The sequence below is a fragment of the Equus quagga genome, chromosome 13 (genome assembly GCF_021613505.1).
Source record: "Equus quagga isolate Etosha38 chromosome 13, UCLA_HA_Equagga_1.0, whole genome shotgun sequence".
NCBI classification, from domain to species: domain Eukaryota; kingdom Metazoa; phylum Chordata; class Mammalia; order Perissodactyla; family Equidae; genus Equus; species Equus quagga.
The window spans coordinates 15470154-15488871 of record NC_060279.1 but is presented as its reverse complement, the minus strand read 5'-3'; the positions used below and the strand labels follow the sequence as shown (position 1 = coordinate 15488871).

Below are 18718 nucleotides of genomic sequence, written 5' to 3'. Positions count from 1 at the left end.
GAAAGTAATGGAGAGAAATGATAGGAAAATAAAGGCAGGTCTCTACCAGCAACATACTCCACTGAAAGGAGAGACAGTAGGCATCACCTCCACGCCATCAAGTTCACATACTTTCCTAAGTGCCCTGGCTTCCACTGCCAAGGTCCAACATCCTCTTGCTGTTCTCTGCTATTTCCACAGCTATTTTATTTCTCTTCAACTAAATGTCTGTTAATCTGATGTCTGTATGATTTAATAAGAGGCTACATTTTTCTGTTCTTAACTTGCCTTAATTCACCTGTTAAGAAATAATGAACTGCTTTCTTCAGTTATCATGACTGTACTTGGGTCAAACCATGGTGGAAGGAGACAATATATCAACAAGTTACTTCTAGTAAAATCTCAGTTAAAATATTAGAACTCTTATGTTGAGAATATCAGGAAGTCACGGATCCCAGGGGCTGGGCTCTATTTTCCTTCTTTAAGGGTCTACATAGGTTACTGCGGGGGTGACTGACGTTCTCTTCTCATATCACTGCTTCTGAATCTGAAGTTAGCAGCTTTCTTAAGGAGAAAACTGGCAGATGCTGGAAAAGACAGTTGCACGTAGGTTTTCAACTTCTTCTCAACTCCAAAAATAACCATTATGACCTGATCAATGATCACTTAATATTTGATCACTTTATTGTCTCTCTGTATGGTATGAAATTATCAACTATTCCATTTTAACGGTATAGGTAGCCTTACATACAGGCACATATTTGTGCACAGAAAATAAGCCACTTTTGTCTTCTAATTTTTCTACACACATCAATGCTTTCTATACTATCTATCATAAAATGAAAAATGAACTTTATTCTTTTATTTATACTTTCTTTTCATTCCTTTGGGGAGCATTTTAACTGACATTATAAACTGAGTGATTCTCAAACAAAATACAACTAGATAAAGCTAAAATCAGATAAGTTTTACCTTTAGTTAGACTGTTACTCCTTTAAAACGACTGTGATGTTCATTTCCTAAGAGTTCTATTGAGAGTTTCAGTGTAGTGGAGTCTCCAACAAAATCGTAGGTAGGGTAGAGCATTTGCAACTGCCAGGGCATATAAAATTTAGGAGAGAAAAATGTACATTGCCTTTTTTGGAGGAAAAAATTTAAATGTACACTCTGTCTCCCAGACTATTTCCTCTTGATGAGGAAAAGCCCTCTTCGTCTCTCTTTACAGCTTTAGGAAGAAGATAAAGCCGTGTGTTTCAATACATATTTGAACATCTATAATGGTAAGCTGAAAGTTACATAAGCCTTACTCTTGAATGGACTACGCTAATAGGACAAACATGGGAAAGGAATACATTCTATGAAATAATAGTGAATAACATCTGGAATCATAACAGTAGAAGAAAGACTAAATTGGCCACAGGATACACTAACGTAAAAACACTGGGGAGTTCAAATACTAGGAGTCAACTGTAAGATTTTATGTGTGTCATTATATAGGTTTACTAATAGAGAATGAAGTTGACAATTCAGATTGCTCTGCATACACAATTAGTACCACCAATTTTATTTGTACAAAAAAAATGACTGGTCCACTGGACTTATTTATATAACTCAGTAATGATTAATGCTATTTCTTGACAGACCAGTGATATTCCCCCATAGTTTTAAAGTACAAAAACAGAATAGTTTTTTTTTAAAAAATCCCCAATATAAATAATGCAACCTTTAATCTATTAAGGGTCACTAAATTGTTACCGCTGATTATTGTAAATGATTCAATTTATTTAAACTAAAAAAAAAAAGTAATTAAACTTTTTCTCTTCAGTTTTGGGCCAAGGAACATACTTGGCAAAACACAAAAAAGCAATAAAAGCCACAAAGTTGTATGACTTTTTAGGAAAAAAAAACACCTCAATTCAGAAAGGGAATACATTTTGGAAGCTTGTCAAAATAAAGATAGAAGAAACTCCTTTAAAAAGAAACTATCAGTTAACTGATAGAATTTTGGTAGTAACAGTAACTTTAATATAATCTACTGGAATTATGACAGGGATGAGTAAAGACTTGTGATACACAGGAGAAGAGCTGATGACAAAAGGGGTATATTAAGGGGCAGTAACCACATGTTTCTAAGACTAAGTAAGTGATGATAGCTGCCCTTTCACTCATTTGTTCCTCTGTCTAAAGTTAAGATGAACAACAACAGCAATTTACTTGCATGAATCCACTGATGCTGACTCTGGAATCTTCATCTGCATTTGGGGGAAAGGGAGGCTTAAAACTTTACTTTTTACTAGTATTTATATTAATTTTGTTAGATAATGAAATGCTAAATTTAATGTCAACCACATTCAAGGAAGTAAAATCCCTTATGGTTTTTGGGCTTATGTGGATGACAGAACCACAGGAAAGAAACAGACAAAGAAGTGAAAATGGGCATTGTATACAGACCATGACAGTCTGAAATGTCTAAGAAATATACTTTTTGTGTATGACCATGTTTAGACCCAAAAGATCTTAAAAGCAGGTTTTCTATCATAGGAGGGCATGAAATCCAATGTTCAACCTTTAAAACTGCTGGGAGAAATGGCTGCCAAGGTCTGTTTTATCAGTGTAAAGTGGAAGAGGAAGGATAATTTGTTCTTTGCTCTCAAAAATATGGTTTCCCCAAGACAGACTTTTAATTTGAGCAAATTCTGGCTAAAGTAAGTGAGCCAAGAAGAAAAATTATCCAATGGGGGTGGAGAGAGTCTCTGAAATAGCTCTGTCTTCTAATTCAGAATAAGTAAAGGTTATTACTTCAATTACCCTACATGCTGAAGCTTGATAAGGCATAACTTCAGTTGTTATGGCTGGAACATGGGCAAATGTATTCTATATCTGTTCTTAAAAAAAAAAAGGCATCAGACCTCTTAAGTAAATTTCAACTGGTTGTGTGGAAGTGTGTGGATACTCTGCTATGAGAGACATGCTCAGGATTCTAAAGCAGCAGCAACTTAAAAAATCTGTAATAAAACTTTGGCTTAAAATTAAAAAGAAAGAAAAGAAAAAGTCAAACTGGTGCAAGTTGTCTCATGAAAGAGGTATTGTGGACTAAACCCTCATAAATGCTGTCCAACAATAGTTTCCCCTGTCTTCTTTCACTGTTATCACCTTCATTGCACAGGAGTTATATCATTCTTTTATGGTTAAGTTTCATAAATAATGAGAAAACTATATGTAACAAATACATCATATATCCCACCCACCCAGCAACCCTCCCCAAAATAAGAAAAGTTACATCAAATTAAAAAGTAGCTTCGTGAATGAAGGTACTGCTCTAAGTTGCACTTTCCCTGCAAGTGCGGCCAGTGCTTTTGCGCTGGGTATGAAGGAAAGGAAAAAATTCTCCACATAAACTGACAAAAAATTTAAAAATCAATGTCCGGTTTCAACCAGTCAAAACCGGGCCGAGCGGAAGCCGAAGTATCTCGGTACCGTCCCATCAGAGGGTCCTCGCAATGCCTGTTCTTCATCCTGATAGGTATCTGTGTCCTTATGATTGTAAACAATCCATAAGATACTATGTTTTTGTTCCTTAAAATGTCCTCTGATTGGCAAAATGAAGTAAATATTTGTTTTAAAAATAGAAAATGAAAATTAAACCAGAAGAAAAGAAAAGAAACACAGTGAGCTTGTTTGGAGTCCATAGGATCCGATCTGGAAGAGCTCGGAAAATGTGTTATGTGTCTTCTCCTGTTTTCAGCTGGAAAGGTACTAGAGGTGGCGTTGGTCGAGGAAAGGATTGTAGAGTAGGAAAACCAGGGATGTTAATCTAGACGTCAGAGGATTCAAGTGTTAGCTTCATCATCTGTGTCTTCTATCAATACCTTAGTGTCACGAGCCTTGGATCTAGTGGTAATAAGGGGGAAAAAGCACTTAGTCCACTACTAAAATATAAACACATCACAGTATTAGGTACATTTCCAATCTTACCACCATTAAAAATACATCCTAAACAGGCACTATATACTGTACCAGATGGACTATTCTTGGAGTTTCATAATCAATTTCAGGTATTATTGGAAAAACACTAAGAAACTAGACTGCAACCAGAGGAAGATAACAAGAACAATGGCAGGTCATGTGCAACAGAGAGAGTAGTACACTAGAATAAGATGTGAGTTTGAGTACTAACTTTGATTTTAGGATGTATCTCTTTAACCTCTTTGAGTGCCAATTTTCACCTCTGTAAAGCGGGAATAATAATACCTATTTCATGTAATACTACTTTCATCTCATGGAGGTAGTGTGAATATCAAGTCAGAAAACGGATGTAAAAAGCATCAGTAGCATTAAACAAATATAAGGAATTAGGATGAGGAAGACAGAAATAATGTCATGTGAGGTACACATGAAAAACCAGGAGAGTTAGTCAGCAGAAGATAAGACCTAAGGAGAGGCATGACAGTTGTCTTCCAACAGCTGACAAAGTATGATGTAGAAAAGGGAGGAGACTAAGCTATGTTAGAGAGCCCAACTAGGATCAACTGGTTGAAGTTACAGTGGAGCCTATTTCAGTCCAACACAAGCTATCTACCATGATAGCTACCCAACAATAAAATCAGGTGGCTTGTATAGTTATAAACTTCATTATCATTGACTACTGTCAATGGCATAAGACAACCATCTATTCAGGACGCTATAGAACAGATTCCTGCACTGGATGAAAAATAGGATGAGATCATGTTAAAATATACTGCAACTCATGAGCCTCAAAAGGTGAAAGCAGTACTTGGTAAACTAGGTATGAGAATTCCTATTTGACAGAGGTGGAAATTGACATTCAAAAAGGTTAAGGATATGCTAAAGGTTGCATGAGTCATGAAGCCAGTACTCAAATTCCTATCTTCTTCTTTTACACCCCCTACTCTCTCGGTTACACATCACCTTCTCCATTGTTCTAAATGCCTTCCTCTGGTTGCAATCTAGCATCCTAGTGTTTTTCCACCGAACACCTGCAGTTGAACATCATAATCTATTGCCAAAGAGCTTCTTTGTTTCTGAAGCAGAAACAGTGTATGTTAGATTGCCCTCTGCTGGTAACTAACAAGGATTAGACTTTCAAATTTAGGAGCTCAACGAGACAACCACCTACAGCTCTGTCTTCAGCCTTTTGTGGCACTTAACCTTGCTCATCCCACCAGCCCCGGCACCCCCTCCTCCTGCTTGATCAAACTCTGCTTCCTTGCTGTCGTCATGTGCCACATAACTACACTTCGGTCACTGACAGACCGCATATATGACAGTGATCCCACAAGATTAATACCATATAGCCTAGGTGTGTAGTAGACTATACTATGTAGGTTTGTGTTAGTTTACCCTGTGATGTTCGCACAATGACAAAACAGCCTAACGACACATTTCTCGCAACATATCCCTGTTGTTATGCAGCGTATGACTGTGATATTATCATGCTTTGTTTTTATGCTCTTCCTACTGACCTCTCTGACCATTTCTTTCCTACCCCTTTTGTTTGTTCTTTTTCCTCTTGCTTGTGTTTGCTCCCTTAGACTCAGTTTCTTGCTCTCTGCTTTTCTTTTCTCTACCTTCTCCTCTTCAGAGAACTTCCAAATTCTCTCTAAAGCTTTGGGCAATTTCTACTCTGCTTCCTTATATCAATGGGTTACCATTTCCACTTCCTATTTTTTACTTCCTTTAAAACATGTTACATTCTTTTTAGTCCTATTGTAAGCATCCTAATCCAAGGTCTCAATGTCGCATACTTAAGAATACTGCAATGGCCTTCCAATTGGTCTTCTGGCCTTCAGTTTTCCCTTTCCCAATATATCCTAGAGTGTCATTAAAACTTAGGAAAGTAGTACTTTCATAACATTATTCTTTTACGAAAAAATTCTGCCTGACTCCTTCCTGCCTACAAGATCAAGCTTGCACTTTTCAGCCTTTTACAATCATACTTCATCTATTCAGCTAAATTTTCCTACTATAGTTCTAGTCACATGCTTTTTCTTTCTGCCTCTCATTTCCATCTTTATGTTTTTACTGTGCCTCTAAGCCTATTCAAACACTCCCTTATCCTTTAGAAAACTCCTCAAGCTGGACTTAAAGTTTCTTCCTTCATTCCAATCCACTGTGATATCTACTCTCTCCAAATTTCAAATGCAGCCACAACATATCCTACATTTATTGTTTCTTTTAGGGACATATAAAGTCAATGATTGATAAAAATACTGTTATAGGTAATTAGTAAGAAAATAAAAATAGTAATACCTTATATTTATTGAGCTCTTTCTATGAGGAAACTGGTCCTAAGTCATAAAAATTTAATCCACTTAACCACCCTGTGAGCAGGGACCATATTAATCCTAATTTATAGATGAGGGATAATATAGAGACATTAATAATTTGGCCAAGGTTACATAGACGGCAAATGGCAGAGCCAAGATTCCTAAAGTTTGTAGCTTGAAAATTATTTCTATATAAAACATACTGAAGAGTCAAGTAAATTTTTCTCCAACAAATTTTCCCCAGTGTACTTTTACTGTCAAATTAGTGGGCAGTAATTAATGCATTAATTAATATATTAATGACTTTTTACTCAATGTGCTCATTAAGACATTCTATAGCTTGGATCACATAAAATTGCTGTTATTGCTGTTTTTTGTAGGTGAAAAATGGTTGAATGCCAGCAATTTCATTTGGTTCAACCTGATAGCTTCTTAGCTTAAATGTTACTTAGTGCTAAACATGAAGGAAATTCATTTCACTGAAGTGGAAGCCATACATACTGAGAAGCAAGGCGAGGCCGGCGCAAGGATATGCTCTGGCTGTACTTCCAAGGCCGGTTCTTCTGGCGGTTTCGTACCCCGTCCTCCTGGTCCATCATCTGCTCTAGGAGTGTCTGATCATCTGCATTCAGAGGGGCCACAGAGATGTCCCGCACAGCACGGAATTCACCACAGTTATTCAGATGTTCATTCTCCAGGCGAAAGAAGTTCCACACAAATCGCCTTAGCAAAATGCAGCAAAGTAGGCAAATTACTTACAATTGTGAACATTATTACTATAATCTGTAAACCTCCCAGTATATCAAGTTTCTACTCATGGAAACAAAAACAAGGAATTAAGGGCTAAAATATTAAAAGAAGATAGAAAAGGATGGCATTGTGGTGGGGGAGGGGAAGGGAACAAGAATGGAGTAGGCAAAGGGAAGAGACTCATGGAATGCACTTTCAGAGTAGTCACTCTTTTACTTTATTGAATAAATATTTATTGAGTGGTTACAATAAGACAGGAAAAGGCACTGAATGAGAGAGACAAAGCCTCTGCCCTTATGGGGTATAATTTTTAGTAGCAAGAAACATAATAAGCACGTAAACAACTGCCTAATGCTAAGTACTCTGAAGAAACTAAAGCAGGGCAAGGGAATAGAGCATCTTTCTCTGAAGAGACGGCATCTAGCAGAAACCTGAATGATGCAAGGAAGTGAGTCATGTAAATTCTGAAGAGAGGTGTCCTAGGCAGAGGAAATAACTAGTATAAAAGGCCCCAAGTTGGAAAGGCCTTTGGTGTATTGACACAGCAGCGAGGAGGTCAGTGGGGCTGGAGTAGTACAGGGAGGTTAAAATGGCAGGAGAAGAAAATTGAGTGGCCTGATCCACAGAGGGCCTGATAAGCCATAGTAAAGAGTTCAGATTTTAAGTGTGATGGAGAACAAGGAGAGTTCTAGGCAGGAGAATGATGTGATTTATCTTAAAAAGATCATTCTATCTGCTGCACTGTGAATTGATCAAAGGGAGACAAGAACACCTGAAGGAAGATCAATGAGAAGCTATTGCAAGTAGTCCAGGAAAGAGATGATGGAGACCTAGATTAAGGTAGTAATAAGAGAGGTGATAAGAAGCAGATAGACTAGGAATTTATTTATGAAGATGGAGCTGACAGGACTTACTGACATGGGATGACTTACTGACATGGGATGAGAGCGGTCTCAGGTTTTTGGTCTCAGTGAATGGTGACACCACATACTAGAGATCTGGGTTGTTCCTATTAGGCTAGAGCCATTATATATCCAGGGGAAAATTCAGTAGCTAGATGGAAATGAGCCTGAAGTTCAACGGAGAGTCTAGGGCTGGAGACAGCATTTGGACAGTATTTCAAGTCATGGGCTTAGGAATAATAGAAGTGGAGAAGAGAAGAGGGCAGAGGATTAAACCCTGGAGCACTTCAACATCTATAACTTGGGAAGAAGAAGAAGAATCAGTAAAGGAATTGAGAAGGAAGAGCCAGTGAGACAGAAGAGTGTAGTTTCTGAGAAATCAAGTGAAGAAAGTGCTTTGCTGAGAGGTAAAGTAAAAGTACACAGAACTGACCACTGGATTCAGCAACAGAGAAAGTATGATGTAAGAGCAGAGATTCTAGGACGCTGACTACATTCAAATCATGGTTCTACCACTTACTTGGTGTAATGACCTCAGATGAGTTAGTTAACCTATGCTTCAGTGTCATCAGTAAAATGAGACAGTGACAGTAGCTGCCTGGTAAGACTGCTGTGAGGATTCAATAAGTTAATACAAGCAAAGGGCTTAGAACAGTGGCAGGTACACAGTAGGCAATATATAAATATTTGCTGCTACTATTATTATTATTACAGATTATTAACATAAGTGATTTAGGCTGAGTACTGGGGAAAAAAGACGAGTTGAATTACAGGGAGATGGGGGAGGAGTGAGAGAGTGGAGACAGCAAGTATAGACATCTCTTGAAGAGTTCTGCCATAAAAGAGAGCAGAAAAATGGGCAATAGTTGGAGCAGGAAAGTAGATTCAAAGGAGGCTTTTTGCTCTTGTTTTAAATTGGTGATAGACCATCTGACTCTACTAAGCAAATATGTTTTTAAAAAATAAAATAAGAATAAAAAAGTAATTGAGCTTTTTTTTAACCAGAATTTTTTTTTTTTTAATTTATAAAGCATTATACATGAAGGAGAAAGAAGTGGGTGGATGAGTGACGGAGAGTTTCAGGTCCTAGACTTAAGACACTGGGGAAAGTGAAGAAGTGAAGGAGGGCTGACAAATGGTGTGGAGAGGGCATTGACAGCAAGCATACAGTTTCTAGATCCAAGTTTTACCTTTCAGGTTTATCTTTGTTTCCAGGTCCTATCTGATTTTATCAGGCCATCTTGATAAATGTGCATATCCTGACTCAGAGGAATGCTACACATCTGTCTGAAAATATCTCTATTTCATCTTCATTTGTGAAACATATTTTCACTGGGTAAAGAGTTCTAGGTAGGCAGTTATTTTCTTTCAGCACACTGAAGATACTTTAATGACTTCTGACTAATTATTGCTGTTGATAAGAAAGCTGTCAATCTAACTGCCAGTTCTTTGAAGATAATCTGCATTTTAATTAAAGATTAGATATGTAAAAGTGTGCAAATCGTACATGTGCAGCTTGATTATTATAAAGTGATCATATGTGTAATTGCCACTCAGAAATAAGAAATATAACACTACCATATGCCCAAAGCTGTCTTTATGACCCCCTCCTATGTTATCTTCTACAGAACTTATTGATTTACCTTTCATGTTTAGCTCTGCAATCCACCTGGAATTGATCTTGTATACAGTATGCAATAGGAGTCGAGATTCATTTTTTTCCCACATGGCTATCCAGTTGACTCACTATCATTTATTAAAGAACTTCTTTTTCTCCACTGTTATTTAGCCACATTCGCCATACATCACACATCAGGTAATGTTAATACATGTGTGGATGTGTTTCTGGACTTCCTATTCTGTTTCAGTGGACGATCTGTCTATTTTTTCACCACCACCAGACACTGTCATGCCACCTTCGTCATACATCACACATCAGGTAATGTTAATACATGTGTGGATGTGTTTCTGGACTTCCTATTCTGTTTCAGTGGATGATTTGTCTATTTTTTCACCACCACCAGACACTGTCTTAATTACTGTAGCTATATAAGTCTGGATATTTGAGAGCGTAAGTCCTTTAACTTTGTTCTTTTCAGCATAGTCTTGGCTATTCTTGAGCCTTACTGTTTCCATATAAAGTACAGAACTAGCTTGTCAATTTTCACATGCATACATCTTTCATTAAATCTATCCCTAGGTATTTGATATACTATTCTGATGCTATTCAAAATGGTGTGGTTTTTTTTTTTTTTTTTAAAGATTTTATTTTTTCCCTTTTTCTCCCCAAAGCCCCCGGTACATAGTTGTATATTCTTCGTTGTGGGTCCTTCTAGTTGTGGCATGTGGGACGCTGCCTCAGCGTGGTTTGATGAGCAGTGCCATGTCCGTGCCCAGGATTCGAACCAACGAAACACTGGGCCGCCTGCAGCGGAGGAGCACGCAAACTTAACCACTCGGCCACGGGGCCAGCCCCCAAAATGGTGTGGTTTTTTAAAATGTCATTTTCTAGTTGTTTGTGACTGTTTTTTCAGAATACTAATTTATATTTATATCAACCCGATATTTAGGGACACAGCTACATTCATTCTAATAACTTATTGGCAAAGTTTTTGAATTTTTTGCATAGACAGTCACGTCGTTGGTGAATATTATTGTTTTATTTTTCCTTTCCAATCCTGATACTCTTTTCCCTTCATTACACTAGCTATACTTGCAGTATGATGTTAAATAGAAGTGGTAACACCAGACACACTTACCTCATTCCTGATCTCAAGGGCGAGCTTACAGTGTTTTATCATTAAATATGATCTCGTTTGTGTTTTTTGTATATAATCTCTATTTTTTTCATGAACAGTTACTGACTTTTCACAATGGCATTTTCTACATATGTTGAGGGTTCCTTCCTGTTAATATGGTGAATTACACAGATTGATTTTTAAATGTTAAATGATTTTTGAATATTAAATCTCACAGTCCTAGAATGAACCTAACTTGGTTGTGATGTATTTATTATCCTTTTGAAATACTGTTGGATTCATTAGCTAATCTTTTGTTCACAATTTTTGCATCTGTACACAAGACAGATTAGTCTTTCTTGGAATGTTCTTGTAGGTTTAGATATCAAAGTCATGCTGACTGCACAAAATGAACTGGGAAGTGTTTCTTTTATTGCCTCTTTTCCCCGGAAGAGTTTTGTATAAAACTGATAGTATTTCCACCTCATACATTTGGAAGAATTCCCCAGGCCTGCATTTTCCTTTGTGGGGAAGATTATAATATGGATTTAATTTCTTTAATAGATATAAGCCTATCAGATTTTCTATTTCTTCTTTAATGGTTCTGATAAACTGTGCTTTTTGAGGAATTTGTCCATTTCATCTAAGTTTTTTAATTTATTAGTATAAAATTACTCAAAATATCACCTCAGTCTTTTAAAAAAATCTTTAGGATTTTTGATATTTGTAATTTGTGCCTTCTTTCCTTTTTTGCTTGATCAGTCATGTTTAAACATTTAATCTATTTTATCAGTCTTTTTAAAGAACTAACTTTGGCTTTGTTAATTTTCTTTATTGTATGTTTATTTTCTATTCCATTAATTTCTGTTCTTTATATTTTCTTCCTTCTACTGTGTTTTGGGTTTGATTTGCAGTTTTTAAATTTTTCTTATTTCTTGAGCTATATACTTTTCTAATATACACATTTAAGGTTATACACTTCCCTCTAAGTATGGCTTTAGCGGCATTCTATATTTTCTTTTGTCACATTTTCAATTTCATTCTGCTCAAAATATTTTAAAGTTTCCTTTGCAATTTCCACTTTGACCCATGGGTTATTTAGACGTGTACTGCTTAATTTCTAAATATTTGGGAATTTTCAGTTTCTTTTTGCGATTTTCATCTTCTGAAATTGGTTGAGACTTGCTTTATGGCTCAGTATATGGTTAATTTTGCTACACGTTCTACATGCATTTAAAAGAATGCGTATTTCACAGGTGTATGCAGTGCTCTACATATGTCAATTAGGTCAAGTTGGTTAATTAACTGCTTGGTTATTACTGAGAAAAGTACATTAAAATCTTACTTTAAAATTGTAAATTTGTCTACTTCTACTTTTTACCAACGTCAACTTTTACTTTACATATTTCAAGCTATCTTATTAGATACATACATATCTGAATTGGCTATCACAACTGAATCTCGAAGCCCATAGGTATGGCAAATTTCTTCAGTGCAAAATAGGCTTTAGTGCTCTGCTTATTTTGGGGTAGCTACTTTAGATTTTGGGCTACGTTGTCAGATTATTGATGTTTTCAGGAAAATTTAAAAAACATTCGATCTGGGATTTTTATTGTTTCCACTGAGAAGGCTAGGCTGAATAACCCAGACTGCCAAATTGCAAAAAAATGATTCTCAGAAGATTTTAATTTTAATTTCTGTTCTAAGACTTTTTACCTTTCAATTTTCACTCATGATTCTTCCAATGGAGCCCACTTCTAAAAAAGCTTATAATGAGTCATCATCAGTAGTTAGTTAAACTTTTTAAGAATTAATCTCTTAGCCCTTCAAGTAGGATTTTTCCAACTCTGAGGCTGACGAGAAGTTTGAGAAAAATTGGAAAATCTAAGCTTTTCACCTGTAAGTTTTAAAAAATTCTAATTTATAAATATTGGACATCTTTAGGTAAAAAGAATCTTTAATAAACTTTTTGGTAGTTTGCTTACCGGAAAACCTCAAGGGGAGCAAAAACAGTAGCAATGATGTCCCCAGAATGAGGCAACAAAGTCATGGAGGTAATTGAGATTTGGACAGTCCAAGCAAAGCGTAGAATCACATCCTCTATGATGGCACAGTAGTAATAGGCCTGAGAAAGAATAAGCAAATTGAGTACACTTATTATCCTGTTTCTCACAAATAAGCACACCTATCACAGCAACAAGACTCACACATGTCCCACCAACAAGCACAGGTTAAAGAGGAAAAAGTTTTATTTTCATTTTATTTTATATTTTAGAAAGATTTCACCAATTTAATTTTTTCTTAAGTGATGCAATATTCAAAATGAAGTTTTACTGAGTTTTAGTAATCATTTAACAAATATATCTCATTCCTATATTGCATATCAGGCTCTCTTCTAGACCCCAGAAATACAAGCTAGATCAGATCCTTGATCTGACTGAAATTACATTCTAATATGCACCTGATATGCTAATGACTCAATACTTAATATTAGAAAAGATGAGCAGATTTATTAACTGTTAGTTGCACTTTTATTCTCAAATTGCCTTAACCTGCATTTGAAGGAAGTTTTGCCTTGCTTTTTGATGTCAGGAAATGAAATTAAGCTTGGATTTCACAAACATGGCTGAATTTAAGGAAAGTTCCATTTTCATATGGGAAAGACAGCACTCAACTAATTCTTCCAGGTGCTAGTACGCAGTATTTAGGAGAACGGTTTTAGCTACACAAAAGTCTTAAGTACACAAACTGCCAACAGACCAGAACTGTAATTCATGGATTTGCTTATTATTAATCTCTGAATAATTAGCTCTTTAAATATGTGTACTTAAAGGTTGTGACATCTTATGGGAACTAGAACTGCTATGTATTAAGCCATAGCAGTTACTCTATTTTTAAAAAATTTTAACAAAGGAATACTAGTCATGTTATAATAAAGGCTATTAACAAAAAAACAGCAGTCCCCTTGCCACCTCCTCTTCCTATTCTCTAGAGACAACAATCTTCAAAATTTGTAGCTATTTCTCCTAGTATCTATCCTCCATATTTCTAAACAATGTGTGTATACTGCTATATCCTAATTAATCAATTTTAGACATTATCATTGACTGATTATCATAGATTTTATGAAGATTTTATTAACACATTAACATACCTCCCTGTTCCCTTCCCCATCCATCCAATATAGTGATAATGCAATTTTTGGATAAATCTACATTGAGCGAACTCATTATTAGGCCCCAGTGAAGACCTGCAATTTGACGTGTCTTTAAGAGTCAGTCTTAAGCTGATCCATAGTTGACTGACATGAGAGCTGACATCATCAAAAATGTGAAAGTTTTTTGGGAGGAATACACTTCACTTGAGGTCAAGAGACACAGAAAAGCTAAGATTTAATATAGAGATAACAAAAACGCTTCCAGAACCTGGGTGTGGTGCTCAATATTATGCATCATTAATCCCTATGAAGTGATTTTAAGGTTCATATAGCTGTGTTCTTCTTTTTTTTTTTGGTGAGGAAGATTTGCCCTGAGCTAACATCTGTGCCAATCTTCCTCCACTGTGTACGTGGGATGCCTCCATAGCATGGCTGATGAGTGGAGTAGGTCTGCACCCGGGATCTGAAGCCACAACCCTGGGCTGCCAAAGCAGAGTGAGTGGAACTTTAACCACTCGGCCCTGGGGATGGACCCCATATAGCTGTGTTCTTAATTTTTAAATGAAGTTCCACTAGACTCCACAAATAATTTCTTCCCACTTCAAGTAGAATGAATTTTATTCCAATATTTGCCTTTTTAAAATTGAACAGAATGTGGTGATCCAGCAGAACATTTTTCTTATAAATTTGCACATTATAATGCAGGAAAGCATATGCCTTATCTCTAGGGTCATGAAAATATGTAATAATAAAGAAACTGATTGAAAGATTCTATTCACTAATTTCATTACATAGAAACCAATAAGTTAGAACTATTTGAAAGGAGAAATGGATTAACATTTATATAAAGATACAAACAGCTCATCTAAGCAATCAGCATAACAAGAAATAAATGTATCATATCTCTCAGTAAGGTAAGAATGGTATAAGGAACAATAAGACACATACATTTGGTGAGCACAAAAGGACCATATTTACCTGAGTTCCTGTCTGTTCTCTGAATTTTGCTCATCATTATTGATTTTTTTTCAAATGAGATTTATAAAGATAGGTCTAGTATCTTGGTCATATAACCAACGTTTTCACATTGAGCTTATGCTACTGCTTTTGTAAAAGAAGATCATTGTCAATGATATCCTCTTTTCTGCTTTCATTTGCTTATCTGAAATCACCCCACATATCATTCTTCAAATCCACTCTCCGATCATTTATCTTCAATCCTCACACTTGAAAACAGCCTGCCATACTCACCAATTGAGTATTACAGATTCATACACTTTTCAGAGTACAATTTTGAGATACTAGTGACATTTTGACACGTATAAAATATTAGTGACCCAATCTATACTCCCCTCCTCATCACAGAATTTCAGAACTGGGAAAGGATCAAGAGGTCTCTAGCATAATCCCATACCTTATAGAAGAGAATACACTGGAGTCTGGTTGCCTAAAGTTACACAGCTAGTTAGTGAGGGAGCTGGGATTAGAATTCACTTGTCAGGATTTTCAGTTTGTTGTTTAATTTCTTTCAATATCTGAGTAAAGATACTCTTGATCTTCTGACTTCTAAATTTGGCCTCTCTCGTCCTTTTCTTCATATATAGATAAAATCCGAAAATACTTCCTAAGGAATTATCCATATATTTTCAGATGGAATTGGCACTTCAACAAAAACTGGTTGAAATAAATGAAAGGAGAAGTCTTTTCAATGCACCCAAGCAGAGTTAGGTACTCCCTTTCCTTTGTGCTTTCATAGCACTGTTCAATCCATCAAGTGTTTATTCATTCATTCCACAAACATTAAATCTACTATATGCCAGGCACCATGTTGGGCAGTGAGAGATATGGATACCGAACCAGATAATTATAATACAATGTGATAACTGCTATAATGAAAGTTTGGGATTAGGACAAACGGGTAAATATGCTTGGAGAAATAAAGAAAGGCTTCTTAGAGAAAGTAACACTTAAACTGACTTTTAAAAAGAAGGAAGATGAGTTTGCAAGGTACAAAGGTGAGAGAGGGCATTTGAGACAAAGTGAATTGCATGTTCAAAAACAAATAATAAATTCTAATAAGTTATTTATTCCTCTTTTCTAGTCTTTAACGCATTGCATTGCAATCTCTTTACTTATCTGTTTAGAACATAGTTTATGGCCTTTTTGAGAACAAGAATTTTACTTTGTTTTTATTTTCTTTAGTGCCCAGCATATAATAAACACTTGACACATTTTCGCTTACTGAATGAATTAATATTTTTGGTAATTATTTTTTCTAATTATAGTATTACGTTGGGATTGGGTATGCATTGTAATAGGATTTACCTGGTGGAACACCTGAGTTATTTTTTCGTTTAGCAAACGCAAACACTTTGTACATACTTTTTGAGGGTATACAATCTCTTCCCGGAGGAAGGTGTTTTCTCCGGCATTCTTATCAAAGAGACCCCAGTCCATCTTTAGATCCCAGATCAGAGTATAGCAGGAGCTGATGGTGCAAAATACGATCCACAGGTAAAAGAACACCACAGTGTCTGAGTGACCCCGTTCTGAAGAAAGAAAAAGGAAAAGAGAAAATCACTAGATTTAAGTAAAATTCTTCATTAAATAAAACTATTTTAAAAACAGACTCTTTATACAGCTCTATAAGAAAAGATTTTAAACAAATCTACCTAGTAGGATTATTGTCTAACAAGGTTAAGTAATAAATCTGATTCTCCTTCCAAAGTAATCATTAAACATTTATCAAATACATAAAATCTGTACAAACGTGCATTTGGAGTTTTGGAGGCTCTATGCTGAATATGTAAAAATCCAAATAACTGCAATGGAAGTTTTGAATATTACAAAACGATGTCATTTTAATTTTTGCCATCAGGTGGCAGCTTAGGGTCAAAGATTAAAAAAAATATATGAAACACCAACAAGGAATGTGCTGCATTCACTTCAAGAAATTCTCAGATTGTTTTTACTTTAGAAGAACATTTCCTTTGTACACTTACATTTTTTCAATACTTATTGTGAAGGCAATCAGATAGTTTTAATTCTAGATAAAACGCCAGAAAGCAACAGAATTCATCCTTAAGGACATATGTAAAAGCAAATTTCTCTCAACTCACAAAGCAAAGCATGGTATATTTTTGCTCCTTTTAGAGGTTGTTTATTGATAGAAAGGTCTAATTTGACTTTATGCTGGGAATACTATAAAGTAACTTTTGCCTTTATGTTGAGAACACTATAAAGTGCACTAAATCAGAGTAACAAAAATAATTTGCAAATGTAGTTATACGATTTAGTCTTTTTCACTCTTAAGTCCTTTATATATTCTCTAATGAAATTCTTCTATGGTAAGTTTGAGAGTCATCATGATGTTATTTGTGTTCTCTGTGTACAGAATGTAGGTGTGTAACTACTAATACGATCCTCAATCATCAGGAAAAAAGGGTACAAAACATATGATTAAAAAAAAATTTGAATTTTGGTTAGTTTACCAAAGGCACAGAGAGTAAAGAATGCATCATACGCTATCCACAATCCTTCCTATTAAGATAAACACGTGTTTATTAATCATTTTTAGGTATTAAAGTGTTAGGTCCTGTATGGGTCAAAGGCGCCCTTTATGAATTTATAATCCAGTAAGTGAAACAACAGTTTGTTCTTGATGATAAACTTGAGCTAAAAATGAATATAAACAAACTACTATTAGAACATCAAGGAGAATGGGAATGTTTCCAACAGTAGGAAATAAGAGGAAGTAGAATTTGAGTTATTTCCAGAAGGATAAATAAATAGCGTTGCAAAAGTCAGGCAGATGAGGTAAGGCCATTCAAGGCTGAACGAAGATAATGAAAAGGCATGGGAGTGGAAAAGTGCAAGGTGTGTCTGAGAAGCTGCAAATAATCTAAATCTAGTGTGGGTGAAAATATAGAGATGTAAGGATTTATGATGATTTGAAATGAGGCTGGAAAAGACATTCTGAGTCTGACTGTGGAATGCTTTCTTGGGCCTTAGAATCAGATCTGTATTTTAGGAAAATAACTGGTCTGGTTGCTTGCGTCAGAATTACTTACTAGGTTAAAAAAATACAGATATATCAGAGCTACAGTGTTGTGTTAGTCAGTTCAAAGCAGCTCATGAGAGCTGATTGTTAAATTTTCAGAAACTTTGTAAGCTGGTTGTAAACATAGTCATTTTTAAAAATTAAATTACATAAACTTCCAATTAGTTATATTAAAAACGAAAGTAGCAAAATCTCAAAATTCATGACTTCCTAATTATTCTACTAAATTTTGCCATTATCTATTCTTTTAGATTACGTTTATTGTATCTGTATGATGGAAATACTATATAATACTGTGCTACTACACATCTTTTCCGAGCATTCAATGTTATTATCTTAGTAGCTTGAATTTGGCTATGGTGGAAGTTATTTATACGATGGAAATCAGCAAACACTGCAAATCAGTGCCTCCTATTCCCACTCCCACTCAAGAGCTTGTTTATTAAATATCTACCAGCACACCACTATTCAGCCTCTTCTTCTGGAATGTCAGTGGCAGGGAAGACAAACTAATATTTTTTTAAATGGTCCACAAGTGATTCCAATGAACAGTCAAGCTTGGAATATAAACACATTTTCAGGTTTAAATTATTTCCACAAACTTTTCTTCATCAAAATCAAATTGGGTTGAATATTTACACTAAAACATTGTGCCATTTGAGTTATCAATTTAAAAGCCCTAACAAAACATTTACTTATTATCTGGAGTTAGTTGGATGTTCTGATGTATTCATTTCATTCTATAGACAGATACAGGGTCTAGCTGAGTAACACTGTTCAATAATTAACAACATGGCTGCAGTAAAAAAATCCTATAACTCATCTACTAAGGTTTGCAAAGAATA

General features: G+C 35.5%; 1 protein-coding gene across 2 annotated transcripts in view; it reads right to left on the bottom strand.

Annotated features, from left to right (window-relative positions):
* Nucleotides 1–641: 641 nt before the first annotated feature.
* XPR1 (xenotropic and polytropic retrovirus receptor 1) overlaps nt 642–18718 on the bottom strand; it is a 201676-nt gene continuing 183599 nt past the window's right edge. For both annotated transcript variants that reach the window (XM_046682621.1, XM_046682622.1), the window contains exons 12-15: nt 16196–16362; nt 12642–12781; nt 6768–6989; nt 642–3870 (exon numbers count right to left, since the gene is read on the bottom strand). In XM_046682621.1, coding sequence (XP_046538577.1) covers nt 3810–3870; nt 6768–6989; nt 12642–12781; nt 16196–16362 — 590 coding nt within the window. In that variant the 3' untranslated portion in view covers nt 642–3809. The remainder of the gene's footprint in view (nt 3871–6767; nt 6990–12641; nt 12782–16195; nt 16363–18718) is intronic.